The sequence below is a fragment of the Schistocerca nitens genome, chromosome 5, assembly GCF_023898315.1.
Source record: "Schistocerca nitens isolate TAMUIC-IGC-003100 chromosome 5, iqSchNite1.1, whole genome shotgun sequence".
NCBI lineage: Eukaryota > Metazoa > Arthropoda > Insecta > Orthoptera > Acrididae > Schistocerca > Schistocerca nitens.
In genome coordinates this window covers 443931067-443957724 of record NC_064618.1, presented here as the reverse complement: position 1 = coordinate 443957724, position 26658 = coordinate 443931067, and the positions used below count along the sequence as shown (strand labels likewise).

Here is a 26658-nt window from a genome sequence, read left to right as displayed (position 1 = left end):
TGCCTCTTCCTTATTCCCACAACTAATCCCAGCTGGATTGCTGCTCACAACAAATGCAGTAAGATGCCCGGAGACCATGGGCATGTGTGAGTAAGTTGTTGTGTGAATGTTTGTATGTGCGTTTTTCCACCATATAGAAGAGATGTTGAGCTGCAGACAGGCATGATGAAAAGACTGCTAAACATTTAAGCTTTTGGCCTAAAGGTCTTCTTCTGAAGTGGAAAAGATACACACACTCATGCAAGCACAACTAATACAGACTGACCACTGTCCTGCCCACTGTACTTGACTGTCCAGCCATGACAGCAATAGACACAGTAGTCATGTGTCTTGTGTGAATGTGTGTGTGTTTTCTATAGCAGAAGAAGGCTTTTTGGCCAAAAGCTTAAATGTATAGCAGTTGTTTCACTGTGCCTATCTGAGACTCAACGTCTTCTCTATAAGGTGCATACCAGTCTATCCTTCTGATAATATTTTTGTCATTTCATCCTGGACTTGCCATTGTTTGTGTGTGTACTTTCTATTTCTGAAGGAGGACTTTGTCTGAAAGCTGAAATATTTGTAGCATTCTTCTTCATTGTGCCCATATGTGACTCAACCATTCCTCTTCTTGGTGACTAGCAATTTATCCTTTACATATGAGAGTAACAATTTGTAAATACATGAAATGGAATCATCACATACAACCAATTTTTGGTTAAGATAGGTGGCAGACTTTGATTCATTGGAAGGATACTGCAAACAAGCAGTTAGTCTATAAAGCAGACTACTTAGAAATCAATGTGCAGGACTCGTACCAAATAGGGCTAATGGGGACATTGAATGTACACAAAGAAGGATGGCACAAATCATTACAGGTTTGTTTGACTCATGGGAGAGCAGCCCAGAAATGTTGAGTGACCTGAATTGTAAGGTATGCTTGAAAACAGACATGAGTTATCCCATGAAAGCCTACTTACAAGGTTCCAAGAATGCATTCAGTATGTGATTATAATGGTGTTCCAAGTGCACTAATAAATTTTCAGAGCTATTATTTGACACAGATGGTAAAAGAACCAAGTGCAACTTAGATTTTATGTCATAACCATAATCTACAGAATGTGGAGAGTGCCAGTACTGCAAAGCAGGGCAATACTCATACCTCATTACTATACAGCAAGCAGAAATACAGTAAGGAGCGCAAGCAATTCAGTATGATGGTACCCAGAATGTCATTCAGCAAACTCCACAATATGGGGAAATAACATGCAACATTCAAGCTCCTCCACTCCAAGGCATACTAGTACTGATGATAAACTGAAAGGTAGGAAAAACTGTCTGTACTTGAGACACCAATAGTGTGGACAGGTTTGCTGACACCTCCACTTAAATGAGAGCAAATGGCCACATAACTTGCTACAGTCATGTGATATCTGACTTTAAATACTCCTGTTTTGGACTGAACACTCTCAGTATGTGTGTTCATTCTGTCTGAATCACTGATCCTGATCGAATGATGGTTTCACTAGTTACAGGTTAGCGCTGTTGGCAAACCATGATGTGCTGCATGCTGCCCGTCTGAGGACTTCAACTACAAAACTGCAGCATGCCTGATATGGGCAGACTTTGTTGCTATGGGCTGTCACTCCTTATAGGTCACATTAATGAGTGATAGAAGACGCAGACCTAGGGGCATTCCTCTGGTGAGGGGTCTAGCTGACCGACTGCAAGATGCCATCTTCTACTTGCTGGGTGTGCACCTGAATGCCATCTCTCAGGCTGTACATGTACCACCTTCCTGGCTGCATGCCATTTGTGCTAAGGGAGTTCTGGGCTTCCAGCTTCAGGGAAGATAATGTTCTGCAGCAGAATATAATTTTCAGGGAAGATAATACAAACACATTAATGGAATGTATTTCGAAAGCTACTGTTTGTGTGCCATATTTAGGCATAGTACTGAAACACTCACCACTACCTGGAGCTCAGCCATCACCCGTTGTCCAATCTCAATGCCCACAGACCTCTTAACTTGAGGAGTGGCTTTTACAATGAGAAGAAGCCCTAACTTGCGGTACCATGCTACATACCCTCTGTCATTCACTTCACAGTGGTTTGCAGAGTATCTACGTAGATGATAAGAGTTTCTTTGGGTTCTTTGAGCCATCTTTTGATAAGAACTTGCTATGGTAGTTAATAAGGGCTTCATCCATTGTGCAATAGGTACTGTTTGTTTAGATGTTTCTTTACTGAGACTGTGTACCATCGGAAGTCCTATCTATCACAAAATGTTTTACAAGGTACATATATATCTGGATCTGTGGGTTGAAAATTCTTATTTGTAGCATGACAAGTAATGATGCTCACTTCAAATAAGCCTTCATTTCAATATTATACAGATACCTTTTAGCATTTGACAGTCAATTTGCACCTAACTACATGTTTATCAAACAGAGGTAGGTAAGCAGCAATAGTAGAACTGGAGAAATAACACATGATATCAAAGCAGGAGGTTTACTTATACTTATATGAAATGTTCATTTGTAGCCTTTTACAAGCAGAGAACACCAGAATATAGTTAGTGAAAGAGTATTGTTTGCAATACTACCTAAGTAGTTTTGAGAGATGCTTCTCTCTGTTAATGAATTTCTACACTTTTCACTTTTTGCTTTAGTGCAATCTCCGAAACCCAGCTAACGAGTGTATAATGTGAAGCATCTTTTGTCAGATAATAGTACACTATCTTCTTTATTTTTCAGTATTGCCAATACTCACCTTTCTTGTCAAAACTTTTTCTACTTTTCAGATTTCAATAAGTTTCAGAAAAAGGCATTTGTGTACTCTTTTATGTTCAATTTTTATCATGCATAGATTCAAGTCACAAAAGTATTACAAAGACATACTTAAAGAGTATAATTTGTACTGAGACACAATCTGCAATTGTATTTACCCATTTCAAGTGATACTAATTTTCCTAGCGGTATCAGCTTTTCTCTTAGAGCATCTCCCATCTGCCGTACAATTTCTCCACGTTTGGGTGCTGGTAAATCAGCCCATATTTGCCAGGCGTTCTCAGCTTCAAGTACACACTCATTGTAGTCCTTTATGTTTCCTTGCTGAACTTCAGCTATAGGTCTCCCATTTGCTGGACAAACTGAAGTTACTACCTGCAAAAGCAGATTCTTGTCAGTAAACATGCTATGTAGCTATACATCTGGTCCAACTATATAACTTGTCCAACAAGATTTCCCCGTGAGCTATGATAGTTGACTCAGAAATTTTACAGTACTATCAATGAGGACATGGGGGCTGCCAGCATAGTCTGTTTCAAACCACTGTCCATGTAATAAAAATATTATTGTAAATATTGTATGCATTTATTTTATGCATTTAGGATCATGTGCATCAGTATCATTTCCCTATAAATCTAATTGAGCACTAAACACAGACTTGCATGATGCAGCAAATAGTAATTATGTAACTGATATTAATTCTGGTATGTTCTGTAGTACAAATAGTCTATACATACCAAACTAGACAATAAGCACACTGTGTGTCCCTTACATTCTTCACTGTTTGTACAGTTACTTTTGCAGCTGCTAGTAAAGCAGACTAATTACATCATAATTCATCATTTGTAACTTCAACAATTTCTGTTACACTGGTTCTTAGTTGTGCCAATAAACTATAAGACTTATATACTCTTATCTGGACAGAAAAACCTATAGCATACTTATGCTTCAGGACAGATGGGTGAGTGGGAGAATAGGGGCAGGAGATGGGCGAGGGGGGAGGGGGACAAGAGGGAGGATTCTCAGCACAGAAATGAAAGACTGCATCTTTCAGGTGAAAAACATATTTATTTTTCATGTAGTGCCCTCTCAAGTCAGTGGACTTTGTGCAACACGTTTCTCGATTTGTAGAATCCAGCTCCGAAGCGTGATTATGGAATGTCTGGAATACAAATGACTGCCGAGACCTCTTCATTGGGCTCAAAATGTTTTACAGCTACAATTTATTTATGTATCTGTACAATTAGAACCTGGTAAAAAAATTTACTTCATTTTTCCACTGCCATAACATATTTCAGGGTAGGCACATCCATTTCACAAATAAACTATGTTTCTTTTGCATTCTAAAATAGTTATCACATATTTTATCATCCATGTACACAAGGATCTCTTTTGCATATCAGAAGACAATGACTGTAAAGGTTTTGCCAGATGAAGTTAATTTCATCATTTTTGGTGCATTGTCATCCTCTTATTTGAGAGCTCATTTATTTGAGCCATGAAATGTTGAACTAGCATCTAATTCATAATAACAGATTAACCGAGAAAGTCAGTAAGGTTACTTTTCCAAAGTTCCCACCATTGCTGAGAAATTACTTTTTGCTTTTGCCTGTGATCAGTATTCAAGAAATGTGAAACACATCTTGCACAAAGCTTTCTCACAGTTCATTCTTCATGTGAAATTACCATTCTTCCTCATCTGCTATCCCTACAGCAACAGTTATTTCAAAAACGTTTAATTTTGACATCCAGTACCATACTGTACATTTTCAAAATGTTTTCACCTGTTTCAGTTCTGGGACTCATTTTGTTTGGAATATTTTCAAGAGAATTACAAAAATTTTTGATTTTAACTGTCAATTTCTTAACTGTTGAAAATGAAGTAGCACACTGCTCATTCACCAACCCTGGATCAATTTCCATTAACAACATACAGTTCAAAACAAAACATTATCATGGCCAAGTCTTCCATTTCATCTAATTGAAAGATACACATAAAGTGACTACTTTGTAAAGCTGGATTAACAAAACCATTCTGTAAATTACTTTGAACTTTACTTAAATTACTATACAAAATGTACTAACATAACATGCACAAAATTTAACAATAATAATAATAATACTTATTATTATTATTATTATTATTATTATTATTATTATTATCACTAACACCAACTCCCCAACACACCAACAGGAAGAGATTCACTGGCAGTATAAACTCAAAAACAACAGACCTTCAGGAAAAGATGGTACCATTGCAGATCTTCTGCAAAATCTTGAACCAAAATCTCTCAAAGAATTCACTCACTGTGACAGAGACTTGGCAGATAGGAAAATTTTTAAAGCCTGGAAACATGCCCAAATTCACCCAGTGCAAAAAGAAGGTGATGAAATGAATTTGAATAACTATTGAGAACTCTTCCCTCTTCAAGTTACATACAAAATCCTGTCAGCATGTTCCCTCTAAGGAATTCATGAACAACTCAGTCAAAAAATCTGACTTCTGCTGTCGTTGAAATCATATAGAGCAAACACTCAATTTAAAAAGAGCTTTAAAATGGAAAGCATCCAGGAACTGCTCAATTATATGCTCTTTTGTGGACTTCAAGAAGTTGTATGATTCAGTTGAGTGTCAATCCATTTTTACTATCCCGTTCAAAAACGTCAGGAACCACATGGGGATAATCTGTGGAATTCTGCACTGAGCTTATAACATTCTGCTGCAGAGTAGGCCTACTGTGCACTGACATGGTTGAACAGTGTTCATGTAAACAATATTAATTTTCTACTTAATAATATGATACATATCATCTTGGAAATAACTAGGTTTGCTCCCACCATATGGCTGCCTGTCCTGGGCCATATCTCCAAACCTGCAAAGTAAGGGAGCCCTGATCAGAGCATAAAACAAGATTCTTCCAAATCCTGAACTACCATCCAATCTGCCATCCCTGGTTTCAGAATCAACAGACTTCATTCAAAATATAGTTGTCTTGCACTTGCAGAGAATCTCACTGGAGTAAACATCATTAATTCCTGGCAGAAGAAATGGCTCCAAAACGCCCCAGTAACATGTCAGTTATTACCTTGTTTTACTGAGACAGTTTGATCAATGCTGTAAGATATGGTCAACTCTTAACCAACTGAGAAGAGGATACAAAAGATTTACAGAATAACTTTTTAAATGAGAACTGCTGCTCTCACCAGCATGCAACTGTGACAAACAGAGGCATACTATCCAACACAACAGGATAGGAAGCAGTTCCACAGCATATAAAGGGGATTCCGAAGAATTTCTGATAACAATTCCAAATTTTATCAAATATGTACAAGGACATGATGATTATAATTGATTATTAAGTGCTTGGAAACAATTTAATGTAATTCAACATTGATCTTTACTTATACAAGACATGCTAGATAAATAAATAAATCCTAAAAGAGCAAGGACTTCACCCAAAAACCCTAAATCTTATCACACACATACTCACCAACACAGCCTCCAAAGTATAATTCATAATTAGGTGTCATAACCATTTCTGATCAAAATCAGTTATCAGCATGGTGACAGTCTGTCTCATACCTTGTTTAATCTGGTTTGAGACAAAGTCATTCAAGAGTGGGAAAACCCATATCACTTGCAATACCTAAGAATTACAACCAAATTTTTAGTGTAGCTCTTGCAGACAATCTGACGATACTAACAGACGATGAGATGATAACAATCAAACACATAGAAACTCTCAAGTAATGTGTTGGAGGAACTGGCCTCAAAATAACCTTCCAAAAAATAAGTACATCTGCTGAAAACATCCCACTCAAAGACCAGTCACAAAATATGGACAGATTGAGAGAATTCCAAACCTCAAGTATTTATGTGAACTCCTTGAAGCTCCTTAGAGGTGAGGGAGGGAGAGTTAGGGGGAAGAGGTCAGGAGAGGGGGGGGGGGGGGGAAGGGGGAGAGGAGAGTGTGGAAATGGCACATAAATCTATAATATTTACGAGAAAAAAAATGTATGTCCATACATATGAAAATAGCTGAAAATCGCATCTGCACAGACAAATCATAGAGTGTAGATGGCAGATGGTTGGTTTGTGGGATTAAAGGGACCAGACTGCTACGGTCATCGGTCCCAGATGGCAGATGGCCACAAATTCAGTGAGTAAAATGTGTTTGGGTCATCTGCTTTATTCAGACTGGTGAATTGTAAAATACTTGATACACATCAGTGCTTTAAGGAAGTCATTGATGAATTTATTAAAATATATGAGAATCACTCATTTTTTACGAAAGTTAAGACCAAGAATTACATTGACTGACATAACAAGTTAGCTACTTACAATTCTAGAACCCACAACAAACAATGAAACTGTAATTTTGAAAAAAGCTCTTACAGGCTGAACCAAAATTATTATTTGTGCCTATTCTGCAGTTAGTAATCTCTGTCATTACACTGACATGCATAAGTGCTAGCATACTTTTACTCAATACTGTCTTTTGCCAAAACCTATTGTGGCACTTTAAATAAAACAAAAATAAAAGTATTTAATCTACAGAAGAGTGCAGTCAGAATATTGTGTTAAATTGATAAAGACACATCTTGCAGCAGTTTCTTTGGGGACATAAGTATTCTTATATGGTACTTGCATGTCAAGACAGTTACTCTCTAATAGAACATGTGGTTCATAAAAAGAGTGGTTCAAAGGTAAGCTGCACAGTTCATTAATGGTTCAAATGGCTCTGAGAACTATGGGACTCAACTTCTGAGGTCATCAGTCCCTTAGAACTTAGAACTACTTAAACCTAACTAACCTAAGGACTTCACACTCATCCATGCCTGAGGCAGGATTCAAACCTGCAACTGTTGCGGTCGCAATGTTCCAGACTGTAGCGCCTAGAACCACTCGGCCATCCCGGCCGGCTGCACAGTTCATTAATGTAACATTAAAAGTAGAACTTTCCAATAGATGATGAATCTTTGTCTATAATTCAGAATGGAGTTTTCTATTCTGGTGCAAGAGTTTATAACAGGTTGCTGGTAGATTTCAGGCAGGAAACTGGAAATCTCTACACACTTACAAGGATACATACCAAATTTCAATTTTGATCACCTTTGAATATGTTGTAGTGCAGGGCAAAATAAGAGACCTTTTTTTGTGCTCACATAGCCATTAAGATGTGAAACATACCCTTGGAGAAAACTGAGTTTAATATTTCTGAATGAATACTTTTTAAATGGTAACAGATATAAGAAAATTTTATAAATAAAAGTTATATGGTATTAATGTAGGTTACAACAGTGCACCCAAATTTATCTAAAAAGACATTTTTTAACAACCCCCCTCCCTTCCCCCTGCTACTTTGTTTTTCATTTCGACAATCGATTAATAGCAAAACTAAAGCACTATTAATATTAAATTCAGTCATTAGTCAGAAATAAACTAGAAGCATATCTACATTTGTGTTTTCTTTTTACATTTAGTTTTTTTAGTTATAATCTTTTCAATTTAATTATCAAGCAGGAAACCCTTTGTAGGACTATCAACAATGAAGGAAAAGACAGATTGCTACTTATGATGAAGATGGTACATTAAGTTGCAGACAAGCACAACTAAAAGACACTTATACCTAAGCTTTTAGCCACAGCCTTCATCAGAAAAAGGGAAATACACACCATTCATTCACACAAGCAAGCACACCTCATGCATACATAATCGCCAACTCTGGCAGCTCGGGCCCAAATTCAACTATCACATGGGATGGAATCATAAATCTGGAGGGGCAGGGAAAGGGAAGGGAAGCGGTAGCAGTGTACAAGTGGATTGGGGGGGGGGGGGGGGGGGGATGAGTGGGCTGTTGGGCAGAGTGTGCAGGAATGAGAATGCCAACAGGTGCAGCATCAGGAGGTTGTGGAGCAGGGAGAGGGGGGTGGGGGGAATGGAGTGAGAAAGGAGAGGAGCAGGGAAATATGGGTGGGTGCATTGGCAGAGGGTGGCAAACAAAGAGGGCAGAAGACGAGAATGGGGAGGAGGTGATAAGGAAGAGTGGATAGACATGAGGCCAGGATAATTATGGGAATGGAGAATGCATTGTAAGGATAACTCCCATCTGCACAGTTCAAAATAGCCAGTAGTGGAGGGGAGGATCCAGATGGCTTGAGTAGAGAAGCAGCCATTGAAATCAAGCATATCATGTTCTGTTGCATCTTGTGCCACAGGGTGGTCTACTTTGCTCTTGGCCACAGTTTGGCAGTGGCAGTATATCTTGGTGGAATAGCTAGTTGATGGTCATACCAATATAAAAAACTGTGGAATTTAGAAACAGAGCTGGTAAATGACGTGGCTGCTTTCACCAGAGGCTCGGCTCCTGTGACAGGACTGGAATAGGAAGTGCTGGGTACATAGATTAGACAGGTCTTGTGCCCTGGTCTTCCACAGTGTATTGATGCTTGTGGCAAGGGGTTGGGATTCGGAGTGGCAAAGGGATGGATTAGGATTCTGTGGAGATTGGATGGGCAAGGGAACACCACTTTAAAAAGATGGAAAGTATCTTGGGGCGAATGTTCCTCATGTCAGGAAAGCATGTGGTTCGGTTGTTCCAGTCCAGGGTGTGGTTCAGTTGTTCCAGTCCAGGGTGGTATTGGAAGACAAAGGGGACACTAGCTCGCTGGGATGGTGGGAGGATTAGGTATGTGAGGGATACGGCACAGGAGATCGGCTTGTGGACTAGGTCTGGGGAAAAGCGCCTGATGAGACACTCAGCATACTGTGCAAGGGAGTTCTTGTCACTGCAGATACACCATCCCCAAGTGGCCAGGCTTGTTGGGAGGTATTATTTGTTGTTAAAAGGGATGACAGCTGTCAAAATGCAGGTACTGTTGATAGTGGACAGAGGTGCAGATGGAGCCATCAGAGAGATGGACGTCATTGTCTAGGAACGTGGCATCCTGGGTTTGAAGGAGATGAGGTGAAGCAGACGGGAGGGAAGGTGTTGAGGCTCTGAAGAAATGGAGATGGGTTGTCTTCACCCTGAGTCCAGATAATGAGGGTAGATTATGGGCAGTTGGTTGGAGGTGGTCAGTAAGGGCCAAGTTAGGGTGAGGAGGGAAATGGATTCAGGGGAGAGGTTCTGACAAGATCCCAAGGCTTAAATAAAGATCAGAGGTTGTGTTGGATTTCTGGGCTGGGGTCACTCTGGCAGAGTTTATAGGTGGGGGAGCAAGATAATCAGCAGAGGCCTTCAGCCAGGTAGTCACTGCAATTCAAAGCAACATTGGTGGAACATTTATCTTTAGGTAGTATGATTAAGGGCTCTGGGCAAGGATATTGAGGGTAAGATGGAGGTAAGGAATTCCTGGAAGGTTACCAGGTGGTGGTTAGATGGTAGGATAGGAGGATCTTGGTTGGATGGTGCTATGAAGTAGGAGAGGCAGGGATCGATATTGGAATGAGTTTGGCTGTGGTTGGAGAGATTGGCAGCAAAGAACTGTTGCCGTTGCAGAGATCAAGGGAAGGAGAGTAAGTCTTTCACAACTCCAACATGGTTAAATTTGGGTGTAGGGCCTTTGAATAAGACTGAAACTTTTGTGGAGCTGATGGGATAGGATAAAACTGTGACAGGTCTGGAATAGGAAGTACTTTTTGCTGAATGGCTTTTCTCCCATCCTACAACCCTGTGATGTTTTCCTTTGTTACTATTCTCTAATAATTACTCTTTTCAGTGTCTGTTCATTCTCTTCTTTCCTGTGTTTATTTACCACCTTCCAAACTGCATCTACTTCCTAGGTACACTGTATCAACGATCATCTGTGCACAAAACAGGCTTCATGACCACATGGACTGTTGATGCTGCATCTGATGCCCCAAATCCTTTCCTCCAATGGTTATAATTATATTTATTCCTACTGATCCCACTTCACCCCTCATCATGATGTACTTTAGCATTTTATTTCCCAAACCTGCTCATACCACATGAACTTGTGATCCTCAACCTAATCCTTCCCCCTTCCCCCCCCCCCTTCTTTCCTTATTGCAACACACACACACACACACACACACACACACACACACACACAAGTACACACTCACTCCCATACTTCATCTGTTCCTTATCTCCCATGTTACTGTATATTTTTAACATATTTGTGCATATTTTTTCGTAGTTTCGTGCATTTTTGCATATTTTTATGTATTTGTGCATATCTCTGCGTGTATTTTTGTGTCTTTACACATTTTTAGTGTGTCTCTTCTGTTGTATTTGAGGCACCATCAACACATATTTTGCCTATTTCCATGTCATCCTTGTTTCCTTTACACCATTCCTGCCACAATGGACCCTTGTTCCATCTTTATGCACCAGTTCAGAAAAGTATCCCCTTTCCTGACTAAAATCCAGTCTTACATCCTACTTCTTAAATGATGCCTAAACTATAAAAACCCACAAACATTTTAACCATGAAAATTCCATTTTCTGGATCCCTTCCCCCCACCCCACAGCACCCCCCTCTCCTTTCACAATGACTTTCACATTTTCAGATTCCGCTAGTCCTTGGATCTCATAAACTTGGTACTGCAAAAACACATCTCCATTGCACAGGCATCCCAGAGTTGCCTCTGCTCCCTCCACAAGATGCTGTTACCATGCATCCTTAATTCACGTATCACATCTCTGAAGCTGAATCTCTTGCTCTCCAGCACCTGGAGGAGCATTCTGGACACCACCTCCACAGATTATCCAATCTGCTGCCATCCTATTGCCACATCAGGACACAACTATCCAACTGCTATACTATCCTATCCACAGTGTTCCTCCTTGTTCACTCCTTACAGCACTTAAACACTTCCTAACTGACCTTTTCAACTTGCCACGTACCCAAAACTCGCTAACAACACTCCGCGCGATCCAGAGTCAACACATTCCTGTAACATTGTGTTGATCACTCTAACAAAACCCTCAGCTCCACAGAAGTGTCAGTCCTATCCAAAGGCCTCCCCTTTAGCCCTACACCCAAATTTAACAATGCTGGACTTGTCAAAGAATTACTCTCCTTCTCCTGATCCCTGCAATGGAAACACTTCTATGCTGCCAATCCCTCCATCCAAAGCCAAACTAATTCCAACATTGAACCCTGCCTCCCCTATTTCATATCACCATCCAACCATGATCCTCTTCTCCTCGCACCTAACCACCCACAGAAGAAAGAATGTCACACACAATTTCTAAACAGGTCCTGACCTAATCATCCTATCTGCAGATTAAGGTTCCTACACTGTTTTTATGAATCACAATGAGTACCTGGCTGAAGAGCTCTGCTAATTATCTGGCTCTTGCACATATAAACTCTGCTGGAGTGACCCCATCCCAGAGGTCCACCCTGCTTAAGCTTGGGCCCTCCCTAGAATTTCTCCCCTGAATCCATTTCCCTCCTCACCTTTATGACACCCCACATTCCCAATGTCGTTCAGACACCAAACCCACTACCTCAATCTTCTTATGAGGGGCATTTGAAAAGTCCGTGCAAAGACTGAGAGATGGCACCACCAACATGTACCGAGGTCATGTTTAGGTAGTAGCATCTTTGGAAAGAACGCACACCAAGTTTCAGCCAAATTGGTCTATTTCTTTGTGTTTGGCATTCATGTGAATCAAGCAAGTCGAGTGATTGTCAAAAAATGGACAAAAAAGAATTTCATGTGGTGATAAACATTACTTTATGAAAGGCAAAGCGCCTCAGGAGACTAAAGAGAAGCTTGATAAACATTGCAGTGACTCTGCACCTTCCATTAGAACAGTTTATAAGTGGTTTCAAAATTTTCGGAGTGGCCATATGGGCACAAGTGATGCTTAACATTCCTGTGGAGGTTACGACTCCAGAAATCATTGATTAAATCCATGATTTGGTGATGGATGACAGAAGAGTTAAGGTGCATGAGATTGCTAGTGCTGTGGGCATCTGGAATGAATGGGTATATAATATTTTGCATAAAAATTTGGACATGAGAAAGCTACCTGCAAGATGGGTTCCGCGATTGCTCACTCTTGACCAAAAATGGAATCGTGTGAAGTGTTGCAAGGATGGTTTGCAGCTGTTCAGGTAGAATCTGCAGGACTTTAAGCATCGTTTCGTCACTGTGGGTGGAACACTGATACATTACTATAATCATGAGACCAAAAAATAATCCAAACAATGGGTTACCAAGGAAGAATCTGCACCAAAAAAGGCGAAGACCATTCCTGCGGCCAGAAAGGTTATGGTGACTGTCTTTTGGGATTTTCAAGGGTTAATCCTCTTCAACTATCTGGAAAAGGGTAAAACTATTACAGGTGCATATTATTCATTGTTATTGGACCGTTTGAAAACCAAGCTGCAAGATAAACGCCGAGGATTTGAGCGCAAAAATGCGCTTTTCAATCAAGACATTGCACCGGCACACACCTCAGCAGTTGTGGTCACAAAATTACTGGAAATAGAATTCCAACTCATTCGCCCCCCCCCCCCCCCACCCACCCATATTCTTCAGACTTGGCTCCCTCAGGCTACTATTTGTTCCCCAATTTGAAGAAATGGTTGGCGAGACTAAGATTTTATTCAAAGGAGGAGGTGATTGCAGCAACTAACAGCTGTTTTGCAGACTTGGATAAATCCTATTATTTGGAAGGGATCAACAAATTAGAACAGCATTGGACAAAGTGTATACTTCTTTATTTTTTGACATAATCTCCTTTTAGACTTAGTTTTTATTTTTGCACAGACTTTTCAAATGCCCCTCGTACACATTACTAACTTTATCCTAAAGCAAAACTACTTCTCCTTTGAAGGGAAGATATACAAAGAAATCTGTAGCACAGCCATGGGGAAACACATAGCACCCTCCTAAGACAGCCTCTTTGTGGGCCATCCAAAGGAGACATTTCTAGCCTTCCGAAATGCCAAACCCCTAGTCTGGTTCAGTTTCATTGATGATATCTTTATGATCTGGACTTTTCTCCCATCAAACAGGTTCATCCTATCCCATAACAGGTCAGGCCATCTGTGAAAGCAAACATGTCATTTACCAGCTATGTTGCAATCATTCCACAGCTTTTTGTATTGGTATGACCACCAACCAACTGTCTACCAGGATGAATCACTACTGCCAAACTGTGACCAAGAGCAAGGTATACCATCCTGTGGTACAACATGCAGCTGAACAGAATACACTTTATTTCAATGGCTCCTTCACTATCCAAGCCAACACCCTCCACCTAACAGTTTCCACCCCCTCTGTCCTACCACCTCCTCCACATTCTCGTCTCTCTCCCTCTTTGTTTGGCACGCTCTGCCACCACACCCATCCATCTCTTCACTCTCTCCTCCTATTTCACTCCATTTTCCTCCATCTCCCTGCTCCATGACCTCCTCACACTGTGCCTGTTGGAGTTCTAGTCCCTGCACACTCTGCCAGACAGTGCTCCTCTCTCCCCTTCACCTACCCCACCCGATCCACACAGCTCCTTCCATCCCAGGTGATATTTGCATTCTGGCCCAAGATGCCGGGGTTTTCAGTCATGTGTTTGTGAGGTGTGCTTGCTTGTTTGAAGACATGATGTGTGTTTCCCTTTTTCTGATGAAGGCTTAATGCATCATCTTTATGGCAAGTAGCATTCTATTTTTTCCTTCATTATTCAGATGTAATTATGTTTTATTCAAAATTGTTTGTACATTATTATTGTAATACAATTGTAAATCTGTACAATAATGAGGAAGCACAGAATTATTTAGGTAAAAAACAATTGCAGTTTCATGACAGGAGCAGGAAGAAAGATATAATTCCACCTCTCTTTCCTTCAGCCAATCAACCTTACTGAAGCGTATGGGCAACAGAGTGGGGAAAAGTGGTGTGAGAGTAATACTGTGTGCCAGGATGCCTAGTTCACTAAGTGTGTTATTGGCTTTGTGAGTCAAAATCAAAGTGCAGTCAGCATTTTTTTCCTGAACAATGCTGCACTTCCTCAATATTAATAAGGTTTACAATAGTGTTACAACAATAATGTACAAAAATTTAATTAAATCTGAACAGGTTGCAACTTGAAAACAAAAAAATGAAGAAAATATACAATGACAACTGCAGACATACATTGGGATGCATACAGTGATACAGATATATTTCTAGCTTATTTCTGACAAATGTGTCTTTGGAATGCCACTTCATCATATGTAATTTAATTTTGTATTAACAATGATACACATTTTACTATTAGTCAATGGTCAAAATGGAAAACAAAATAGTGGGAGAGAGGGGTTTCAAAAAGATGACTTTTTGACAAATATGGTTGCACTGTTGTAACGTACATTAAAAACAATAGAGCTTTTATTTGAAGTTTTTTTTATATATATTTATTTCCGTTTCAGCAACATTCATTCAGAAATATTAAACTCATTATTTTCAAGAGGGTGTTTCACCCCCTTAATGGCTGTGTGGGCATGTATAAAAAAATATGTGTCTCAGTTTGCTGTACACTAGAACTTATTCAAAGTCAGTCAAATGGAAGAGTACCCTTGGGTTGATTTGCACATTAGAAGCAAAGTAAAAGTTACCTCACTTATCAGCCCTATATTTTGTTGGAATACATGCACTTCAAAGCACAACTAAAAATGTTAAAATGCTGTCTGTCACAATCGATATATTACATAACTGACATATGTGACTCGTATTCATGAAATCCATCTCCAGGATGCACATACAGTTTTTAAAGTGTTAGGTATTATTACACTCAATGCTTGTTCAGATACCGATATTAAAAATTTTAAATCTGAAATATCCTTTCAGAGTGGGGTAATTGCTTGCTGCTGAAAGTTCTCTCACTGACTGGCAGATGTCGGCCAGCAGAATATTTTTGTATGAATGCATGGCGTTTGTGGGAATATATTGCATGCTCAGACATTTGTGCAGATAGATCATTGCATGTGGATCAGCTTTTCTGCTTATCTTGCTGTCATGTCTGGGTGTTGGTTTTGATATTATATTACAATAGAGAGACTGTGACAATCTGATGTTTTTAATCACAGATAAACATTATTTTAATGAATTTAAAAGATATTTCTGGAGCACAGACTCATAAATATTCTTAATTTTTAAGTATTTACTATTATAATAGTATTGAACTGAACAACATGAAGAAATGAGAGTTCGTGAACTCTGTAATTTCATATAGGATCTCCTTTTTCCACTTTTGCCCATGGATAAATATTCCCACTTCGTCCAGAAGATCAATTATCCAGCTGTTCTCTAAAGTATCCACTCTATGTTGCACTTAAAGATCATTGTGTACACACTTAGCTTCATAAATGTTCCAGACTTCTACTTGTGGACACCATTTGGAAACATGTTCCAAAACACAGGAACAGCAGTGTCAGTACAGATCAATGGAAACAAAGTTTCAGGGCAGCTACCACAAGACACCAGTGTACAGTGTTATTGTATGTTTACATTCTGCATTTCATCATCATCATCTGCTGTAAAGAGATGTTTCATGTTCTGTTTCTGTTTGTTTTATTAGGATTTTTTCAGAAAAAAATTAAGTCACATTTGTAAGCAATTTCAAAACTGATGACACTACTGAGAAACTAATTTTTGATGATCTGTGTGACATCAAATGAATAAAAATTTGATAATATGTATATTTAATTATGTTTTTCATTTATGGTACTTACCTTTACACAATCCTTCAGGACTTCCACTAGTGTTCCATAAACTTCAGGTACTATTCGAGGTATAGCTTGCTTCATAATACGAAATAAATTTCCAAGGCTCTGGAATGAATCTCTCATTGCCAAAAAATCAAAGAGTAATGGCAAGTCTTTGACTGATAATAATTGCATTACTGAAATTTGTTTTTTGAAACAAACAGTGCTACCATATTTTCCAGAAATTGAGTATCGACAGTTAATATCCAAGTGCAGTTAATAAACAACAGCAAGTTTCTCCTGCCAGTTCTTCTATAATACGTTTTCATCCACCAATGATAATGATGCATTTCATTTTGTCTGTATGAACCTTCAAGTATTATTAAAGCCACCTTCACAATGTCTTTAAAACATGTTTCTGTTCATTGCATTGTTTTCAACATTGTTCCATCTAAGTCAGCAACATGTTGGCAACAATGTTCATTGCTGACATTGCTGCTTACTGTACATACAAACCAAGTTGATACTTGCCACAATGGCTGATGAGAGTGACCATAAATGGAAAATGCCTTTATGCTTGTTCCGATCAGCCACTGTGCCAAGTGTCAACTTACTTTGTGTGGATAGTACACTAGTGACAAACATTTCTGCATATTATGCCATGTTTACACTGAGTTTAAAGACATGTTTCTCTTCACAATATTGTTTCCAACATTGCTTCACCAGAGTCAGCAACATGTTGGCAACAATGTTTGTTGTTCACATCCCCATCTACTGTCCAACCATGTTGAGACTCAGCATGGTGACTGATGGCCAGGCCTTAAACAGGAAATGCTTTTGTGGTCACTCCCACCACACACTGTGCCAAGTGTCAACTTGGTTTGTGGAGACAGTACACTAGCAACAAACATTTCTACATATTACGTATTTGCAGTGTCTGCTACGCTGAACTGGCAGCAAACATTTCACTTGGTGTGCTCACATGGAGAGCTGCACCATGACAAGTGATGAGGAATAATTAGTGATATGTGGTGCTGCATTATTAATGCTTGATGAAATAAGCAGACAAAGAAAAAGACACAGTCATCTTTGGTGGTTAGTATGCTGATATCTGATTTTGAAGTGCTAATGAATATTACTGGAGCTGTTGTTTCGAAGAAAGGCAGTTTCAGAAAATCAATTCCTGTGAACTAAAAGTGCTTTTATTCTTCATTTTGGGCAGTGGGAGATTTCTGTCAAAGACTTGTCAATTTATTCCATATTTCAAAGCCATCCATATCTCAGTTAGTTCCCATGAAGCTTTTTAGTAAAGGACTGTATCACTATGTAAAGGTAATTCATTAATATTTAACTGTTCATATATTTATTTTTTATATGTGTAATAAGAGTAAAAAGTTCAACAATGGAAAATTCTGGATATAATGTGACAATATTATGAAAATGAGATGCAGAGATGCTGAGTCACACATAGGAAGAACAAAAACACTTTCAGAAAATGAACTTTTGGATAACAAGGCCTTCATTGGAGATAGAACTCTCTCTCTCTCTCTCTCTCTCTCTCTCTCTCTCTCTCTCACACACACACACACACACACACACACACACGCAAATGCAACTCACACACCGATGACCATAGTCACTGGCTGCTGGACCTTGCTGGCCAAATATTGACAGTGGAAATTTCATCTACCATCAGGATTTGTACCAGCTTACCTCTGAGTTGAGTGCCACAGCACACACATGTGGATATCAACCTTGGCTACAGAGGTGGGCATGTGAATATGTATGGTCCCAGCAGCCAGAGACTGCAGTCATGTGTATGTGAGTAGCACTTGCACGCACACGTGTGTGTGTGTGTGTGTGTGTGTGTGTTTGTGTTTGTGTTTGTGTGTGTGTTCTATCTCTGACAAAGGCCTTGTTGGCTGAAAACTCATTTTCTAAACAGTCTTTTTGTTGTGCCTATCTGTGTGACTCAGCATTTCGCGTTGGTCGAGATCCAATGACTGTTAGTAAAATATGGAATCCGTGAGTTCAGGAGGGTAATACGGAACACCGTGCTGCATCCCAACGACCTCGTATCACTAGCAGTCAGCATGACAGGCATCTTATCTGCATGGCTGTAATGGATCGTGCAGCCACGTCTTGATCCCTGAGTCAATAGATGGGGACGTATGCAAGACAACAACCATCTGAACAAACAGATTGATGACATTTGCAGCAGCATGGACTATCAGCTCGGAGATCGTGGCTGCAGTTACCCTTGACACTGCATCTCAGAGAGGAGTACCTGGGACGGTGTACTCAGTGACAAACCTGGGTGCACGAATGGCAAAACATAATTTTTTCGGATGAATCCAGGTTCTGTTTACAGCATCATGATGGTCGCATCCATGTTTGGCGACTTCAGGGTGAACGCACATTGGAAGCGTGTATTCGTCATCACCATACTGGCGTAGCACCTGGCGTGATGGTATGGGGTGCCATTGGTTACATGTCTCTGTCACCTCTTGTTCACATTGATGGCACTTTGACCAGTGGACGTTACATTTGAGATGTGTTACAACCCTTGGCTCTACCCTTCATTTGATTCCTGTGAAACCCTACATTTCAGCCGGATAATGCAAGACCGCAAGTTGCAGGTCCTGTACAGGCCTTTCTGGATAGAGAAAATGTTCGAATGCTGCCCTGGCCAGCACATTCTCCAGATCTCTCACCAATTGAAAATGTCTGGTCAATGGTGGCTGAGCAACTGGCTCATCACAGTATGCCAGTCACTACTCTTGATGAACTGTGGTATCACATTGAAGCTGCATGGGCAGCTGTACCTGTAAACGCCATCCAAGCTCTGTTTGACCCAGGCGTGTCAAGGCCGTTATTACGGCCAGAGACGGTTGTTCTGGGTACTGATTTCTCAGAATCTATGCACCCAAATTGCATGAAAATGTAATCACCTGTCAGTTCTAGTATAACATATCTGTCCAATGAATACCTGTTTATCATTGGCATTTTTTCTTGGTGTAGCAATTTTAAGGGCCAGTAGTGTAAATCTCCAGGGTCTGATGCAGTCACTACCAGATGCTATAGCAAATTTTTGGCTGAATAAGTCTCTTTGTTAATGATGGGACAGCATAGAACCCTCTAACAAAAAACTGTGCCCAGTTGTTGGAAGAAAGCACAGATTACACATGTTTACAAGAAGGGTAGCAGAAGTGATCCAGAAAACTACCATCCAGAATCCTTGACATCCTTTTGCTGTAGGATCTTGGAACACCTTCTGAGATCAAACACAATGAGCCATCTTGAACACAATGACCTTTTCCACAGTAACGAGCATGCATTCTGAATACATCAATTATGTGAAATGCAATTCACTCTATCTCACATGACACCCTGGAAGCCATGGATTAAGGCAAAAGTATAATCGTACAGGCTTTGAAAAATTTGTTACTGGACTGAGGAGTTTTTTATTACAGAGGATGCAGCAAGTTATCTCGGATAGAGAGTCACCAGCAGCTTCAGAAGTAACTTCAGGTGTGCTCGTGTGTTGGGACACTTGCTGTCCATGTTGTATATTAATGACCTTATCTATAATGAAGGAGTGTCTGAAACTAGCTGCACAAATATCCAGACAGATTTTGATAATGTTTCAGAGTTTTGCAGAGATTGTCAATTTTCTTTAAATGTTCATAAATGTAAAATGATACACTTCACAAAATAAAAACACATGTATCTCATGACAGTAAAATCAGTAAGTCACAATTTGTATCTATCAACTCATAAAAATATCTGGATGTTTCTGTCTCACAGAAACTTTACAATGGCAAGTGCAGCAGTGTTTTTTGAAGATGATGCTTTGAATGGCATTTCTATTATTAGTATTCAGAACAGCCATTTTCATATCAAAATTGTAGAAGTTTTGTTTTTAATGGCTGTAAAGGTTTTCTGTGGTGCTGAAACCAAATTTTATGTTTGCTGTCTTGTAGAAGGTCAACTTCAAAACAAAAAATGCAAAAGATCTCAAAACCTTTATGCTTTTTCCAGTTTTTCACTAATATCTCAAAAATTATGTTTTTCAAAGGTAACCACTCCATACAGAATTAAACCACACACAATATCCTACAAAATGCACTACTCAGATTTGATTTCCTGATGAGCAGTGGAAGGTCCACTCAAAGCATCAGAGGCTGTGGAAGGTCATGGCTGAAATGTGAGTTGTTACTGTTCTTCACCTGAGAAAATGATAACTGAATGATTAATGTTAAGGGAGATAAAAACTGATTAGTAAAGATACAGAATTCTGCAAAATATCAAATACCTTCTGTCACCTCAACAGGTGCTTTTACAAGATATAACCTGAAGAACCCTCTTGAGAGAGTTTCAGTGTGGTAATAGCAGCCAACCCATTTTCTGTCAATTTCCACCTCCATTGCTCTGGATCCTTGTAGTACAGTATATGTGACTGATGGGGGTTTCTTATTGCACAGATTCATGTGGTCATATGGGCATACCTTCAAACAAATTTTTGACTCATATATCCATTTTGTATGAAGTAAGTACAATCAAGCGTGACAAATGTGTTTGATGGGTACCCTTGATAGTCAGAAGACTACCATGCCCATGGAGTGCTTGAGGGGGTTGACCAAAACGCCGTCTGTGGAGATACAATTTAGCAAAAGCATGACACCAAAAGTTTCACAAATATATTTTCTGTTGAGTGGAAAAACCAGGGATAGTTAATCACAATGATGATGAAAAATGCAATGAAAGTGGAATCACACCCAAGCAGGCAGCTGATGATGTAGACATACTTTTGGTACAGATGACATAATACCTGACTTCAGCTTACAGGAGGTTCACAATTCTGGGAGAAGATATTGATCTTCTGCTCATAATGATGGGTCTCCAAACTTCCCCAACGTGTATTTCCATTAGCCAGGAAGAGGTACAACCCTTAATCCCATCTACCATCTGGTAAGTGCATTGGAGAAGAGTGTTGCCAACCACATGCTCTTCCTCCACAGTGAGTAGTTGAGACTTTACATCATTATTTAACCAAGATAAGGTTAAATTTCTCAAGACCTCTCTGAAAACCCGAACCTCAAATTATGTGTTATTAGTTGCTCTGATCCTTCAACCCATCCAAAGGAAATAACAGCTGTTGGTTAGAAATTCTGGATTGCCTTTTATGGTGGTAGCCATCCAACCACAATACTCAACAAGACGGAGGTATAAGCAGTATATGACATCGACCTACAAGGCATCAGCAGACACAGCAGCCATACCTCCCACTGAAGCTGCAGGTCTCCCACACACCTCCAGAGTTTTCTATCAGATGCAGCAATGGATCAGAAACTACTTGGATCCAGAGCAGTGGAGGCGGAAGCTGCAAAAATGCTTTGCCTACCATTACCACTCTGAAACCTCCAGCTTCTGAAAGGCTTCTGCAGCCTATATCTTGCAAATACAAGACAGACTGCCAGTGTCAGTGGGCTCTTCTTCATGAAAATGTGCCAACAATGTGAAGGTTCACGCTCTAACACTGATGACAATTTTGATATAGAAGATAAAGATAGCCTGGATGAGCCCATTGTAGCTGAGGTGACAGAAGGTATTAATTCATGCAATGGATTCTGCATCTTCACTAAGCAATTTCTCTCTGTCATAACATAAATCATTCAGCTCCAAGTTCCTCAGTGGAGAACAGCAACAGCACTGTTCAGCTTGTACTCTCCATAGCTTGACACTTTGTATGGACCTTCCATTGCCCAAAACCCTTCACAACATTTCCTACGCCACCAACAGATAAATGGAGACAACATTACAGGTATTTCTTCATACATCAATGGTTCACTGTGGAATGTACAGGGTGTTTCAAAAATGACCGGTATATTTGAAACGGCAATAAAAACTAAACGAGCAGCGATAGAAATACACCGTTTGTTGCAATATGCTTGGGACAACAGTACATTTTCAGGCGGACCACCTTTCGAAATTACAGTAGTTACAATTTTCAACAACAGATGGCGCTGCAAGTGATGTGAAAGATATAGAAGACAACGCAGTCTGTGAGTGCGCCATTCTGTACGTTGTCTTTCTGCTGTAAGCGTGTGCTGTTCACAACGTGCAAGTGTGCTGTGGACAACATGGTTTATTCCTTAGCACAGAGGATTTTTCTGGTGTTGGAATTCCACCGCCTAGAACACAGTGTTGTTGCAACAAGACGAAGTTTTCAATGGAGGTTTAATGTAACCAAAGGACCAAAAAGCGATACAATAAAGGATCTGTTTGCAAAATTTCAACAGACTGGGAACGTGACGGATGAACGTGCTGGAAAGGTAGGGCGACCGCGTACGGCAACCACAGAGAGCAACGCGCAGCTAGTGCAGCAGGTGATCCAACAGCGGCCTCGGGTTTCCATTCGCCGTGTTGCAGCTGCGGTCCAAATGACCCAAACGTCCACGTATCGTCTCATGCGCCAGAGTTTACACCTCTATCCATACAAAATTCAAACGAGGCAACCCCTCAGCACCGCTACCATTGCTGCACGAGAGACATTCGCTAACAATATAGTGCACAGGATTGATGACGGCAATATGCATGTGGGCAGCATTTGGTTTACTGACGAAGCTTATTTTTACCTGGACGGCTTTGTCAATAAACAGAACTGGCGCATATGGGGAACCGAAAAGCCCCATGTTGCAGTCCCATCGTCCCTGCATCCTCAAAAAGTACTGGTCTGGGCCGCCATTTCTTCCAAAGGAATCATTGTCCCATTTTTCAGATCCGAAACGATTACTGCATCACGCTATCTGGACATTCTTCGTGAATTTGTGGCGGTACGAACTGCCTTAGACGACACTGCGAACACCTCGTGGTTTATGCAAGATGGTGCCCGGCCACATCGCACGGCCTACGTCTTTAATTTCCTGAATGAATATTTTGATGATCGTGTGATTGCTTTGGGCTATCCGAAACATACAGGAGGCGGCGTGGATTGGCCTCCCTATTCACCAGACATGAACCCCTGTGACTTCTTTCTGTGGGGACACTTGAAAGACCAGGTGTACCGCCAAAATCCAGAAACAATTGAACAGCTGAAGCAGTACATCTCATCTGCATGTGAAGCCATTCCGCCAGACACGTTGTCAAAGGTTTCGGGTAATTTCATTCAGAGACTACGCCATATTATTGCTACGCTTGGTGGATATGTGGAAAATATCGTACTATAGAGTTTCCCAGACTGCAGCGCCATCTGTTGTTGACAATTGTAACTACTGTAATTTCGAAAGTTTGTCTGCCTGAAAATGTACTGTTGTCCCAAGCATATTGCAACAAACGGTGTATTTCTATCGCTCCTCGTTTAGTTCGTATTCCCGTTTCAAATATACCGGTCATTTTTGAAACACCCTGTATCTGTGTTTTGCATATATACTCTATCATTAAATGCCTTCTTTCTTTTCCAGATGGAGAAACTACGTGAAGTGATGACCCAATACTGGGCTCAACATTCACTTACTTCATGACATGTTCATTGCTACATACAGATTTCATTTTCATCTTTCTATTCAGAGTCATGTACTTAATACATTGTAAATATAATTTGTTATTTTTTAATTAAACATGTTTTGTCATTAATCCATTCAAAATAACTTCTTTAAGGCATAATACACTGAAAGTATAGCACTCATGCAAGATAAACAGAGGGGAGGTGCTGTTTGGCTGTAGAATGCAGAAGATATTTTTGGAATTTTTACTTTTCTCCCTCCCCCTTAAGAGAAAACTGAATGTTACAGATGTGTTGTAGGATTTTTTGTTTATAACATGTATATTTTTATAATTGTAGGGGGTGGAAGTAACATTTTTGATATTTTCATAAAAGGGCTAAAAAAATCACTGCTTTTCATCATGCTCTAGGCTGATGCCACTTGTCAGAAAACCAGACTTGCTACTGAATCTTGTAGGAAACTTTGTCTGCTTTAATTCTGTATAGAGTGTTCGTCCTTGAAAAATGCATAGTTTTTGAGATATAAGTAAAACACCACAAAAAGGACAATAATTTTGAAATTATTTGCATTTTACATTTTGAGGCCAACTTCCTATACGGCAGCAGCACAAATTTTGTTTCAACACCCCCAAAAAAATATAGAAATGCTGATAAAAAAACTTCCACAATTTTGTAACCACCATTTGACTGTTCTAGTATTATAGGATGCTGAAGAAGTCATCAAAGACACTCATACGTTACCTCCCCACTAGCAGTCCACTTTCCATTGTAAACTCCTGGGTTTATTTTCTGTAAACCTAGGTCTTGTAGGAATGAATATGAAGATTCTTCAATAAGAAATTTTGGTTTTGACATCATATGTCGAACTTGAATGAGATTGATAAACATGTTCTTAAAAGTCCTCATACTGCCTGAAGCTGTGTCTCCTGTCCAGACCACGTACCTCTAACAGACTGAGTTGTAACACCTCAGACAACTGTTCACAGAGGTCACAGCAGTTACTACCAAGCAACTCACAAACAGCAAATTAGATAAGATAATGTATGAAAATACTGCAGGCTTAAAACAGAGCTGTCTTCAAGACAGATCCAGCATGTTATTCAGTGACCCTCACAGTGTAGCACATCCACTCACAAATATTGAAACAAAAATCAGAATCTTGTGAAATCCAAAACAGCCCTATACAAATATGGGAGCTTTGTGAAAGATGGCTAACTGCCACTGTTACACAAGTAAAGACCTAAGCATATTTACAAACCTGAAAAAACTGCAAAGCCAAGTTTACTGCTTTAGCAACTTTCAGGAATTCCTGGACAAAAATCTCACATTAATATTAAATAATTTATTAATTTAATTTTTATAATGTCAAAATATCTGTTTTTTCTACTGGTATAAACTGTACGACACTAATGGGTGAGATCAATTGTTCTTGAATATCCTTGTTGGGGAGTACTATAAATGTCACCCAAATAATTACATGAGATTGGTGAAGGTTTTGCTCAATGTTCTTCTGATGGCTACATGTGGAGGTGCCACTGGGATAATTTATGCCAGCCTATCAGGGGTGGTACATGGTTGGAAAAGTTGAGACTCAGTCTTTATAGAATAGTTGTGTTACCAGTCCTTCATTAAATATGTCAAGCATGAAACTCATGTTTCTGAATAAACAGTAATTGATTGGTTTTCATTCTGAGAAAGGTTCATGGTACAGATGAGAGGTGGTAAACAAAAATAATGAACTTTTTGAAATATGTAAGGTGTGGTGTATTGCTAACGAGTTACGTATAAACTACACAAAAACAGAGGAAATTTATTTTAATCTGAAGGTACGGAAAGCAGAGAATCACAGTGTCAAACTACTGGGACTAAAAATAGACCAAAGGCTCTCATGGGATGACCATATAAACTATCTGACAGGAAAACTTGCACACATAATATGCCTGCTGTATAAACTAAGATATTTTGTCAGTAAAAGTTTATTGATGCTTTGGTACTATGCATTCTTTCAGTCACAGCTACAAGATGGGATTCTGTTATGAGGTAATTCACCAGGCACAAACTGTGTATTCAAATAGGAAAAAAAAAAAAAAAAAAAAAAAAAAAAAAAAAAAAAAAAAAAGAGAGAGAGAGAGAGAGAGAGAGAGAGAGAGAGAGAGAGAAGCAATTAGATGTTTACAAGGATTGGGTCCAAGAGAAAGCTGTAAGCAGCACTTCAGTATATTAAGCAGAATGACACTCCCAAGTCTCAGTATGTATAACTCCTCAATATACGTAAAAGAAAATATACAACAATTTACACAGAGAATGAATTTACATTTGCACAACACTCGAAACAACTGCATGCTTGAAATACCATATTCTTGGCTGTCACTGACACACAACAGTCACAAACACTCAAGTCTAAAGTTATATAATAAACTGCCACAATCGGTTAAAACCCTCACTCACTTTACACTTAAGGAGCTATTAGACACATAGCTCAAAAATAAATTATATTACTCAATTGAAGAATACCTTGGAAGTAATTTGAAAGGAATGTATGAACAATGAAATAATGTAACTATCATTAACTAAATGTGTAAAACCCTATAATTAATTCTTGAATGTATAATGATTATTGCTGAAATTGTCTGATTAGTAAGAAGTTTGTGTATTTATATGTATTTATGTATATGAAAATGATGATGTGAGTAAAATGTACAAATTACTAACTACTAA

General features: G+C 39.5%; 1 protein-coding gene across 1 annotated transcript in view; it reads right to left on the bottom strand.

Annotated features, from left to right (window-relative positions):
* LOC126260131 (alpha-aminoadipic semialdehyde dehydrogenase-like) overlaps window positions 1-24923 on the bottom strand; it is a 138521-nt gene extending 113598 nt beyond the window's left edge. The window contains exons 1-2 of the mRNA XM_049957376.1: window positions 24682-24923; window positions 2927-3143 (exon numbers count right to left, since the gene is read on the bottom strand). Coding sequence (XP_049813333.1) covers window positions 2927-3143; window positions 24682-24846 — 382 coding nt within the window. The 5' untranslated portion in view covers window positions 24847-24923. The remainder of the gene's footprint in view (window positions 1-2926; window positions 3144-24681) is intronic.
* Window positions 24924-26658: the final 1735 nt, after the last annotated feature.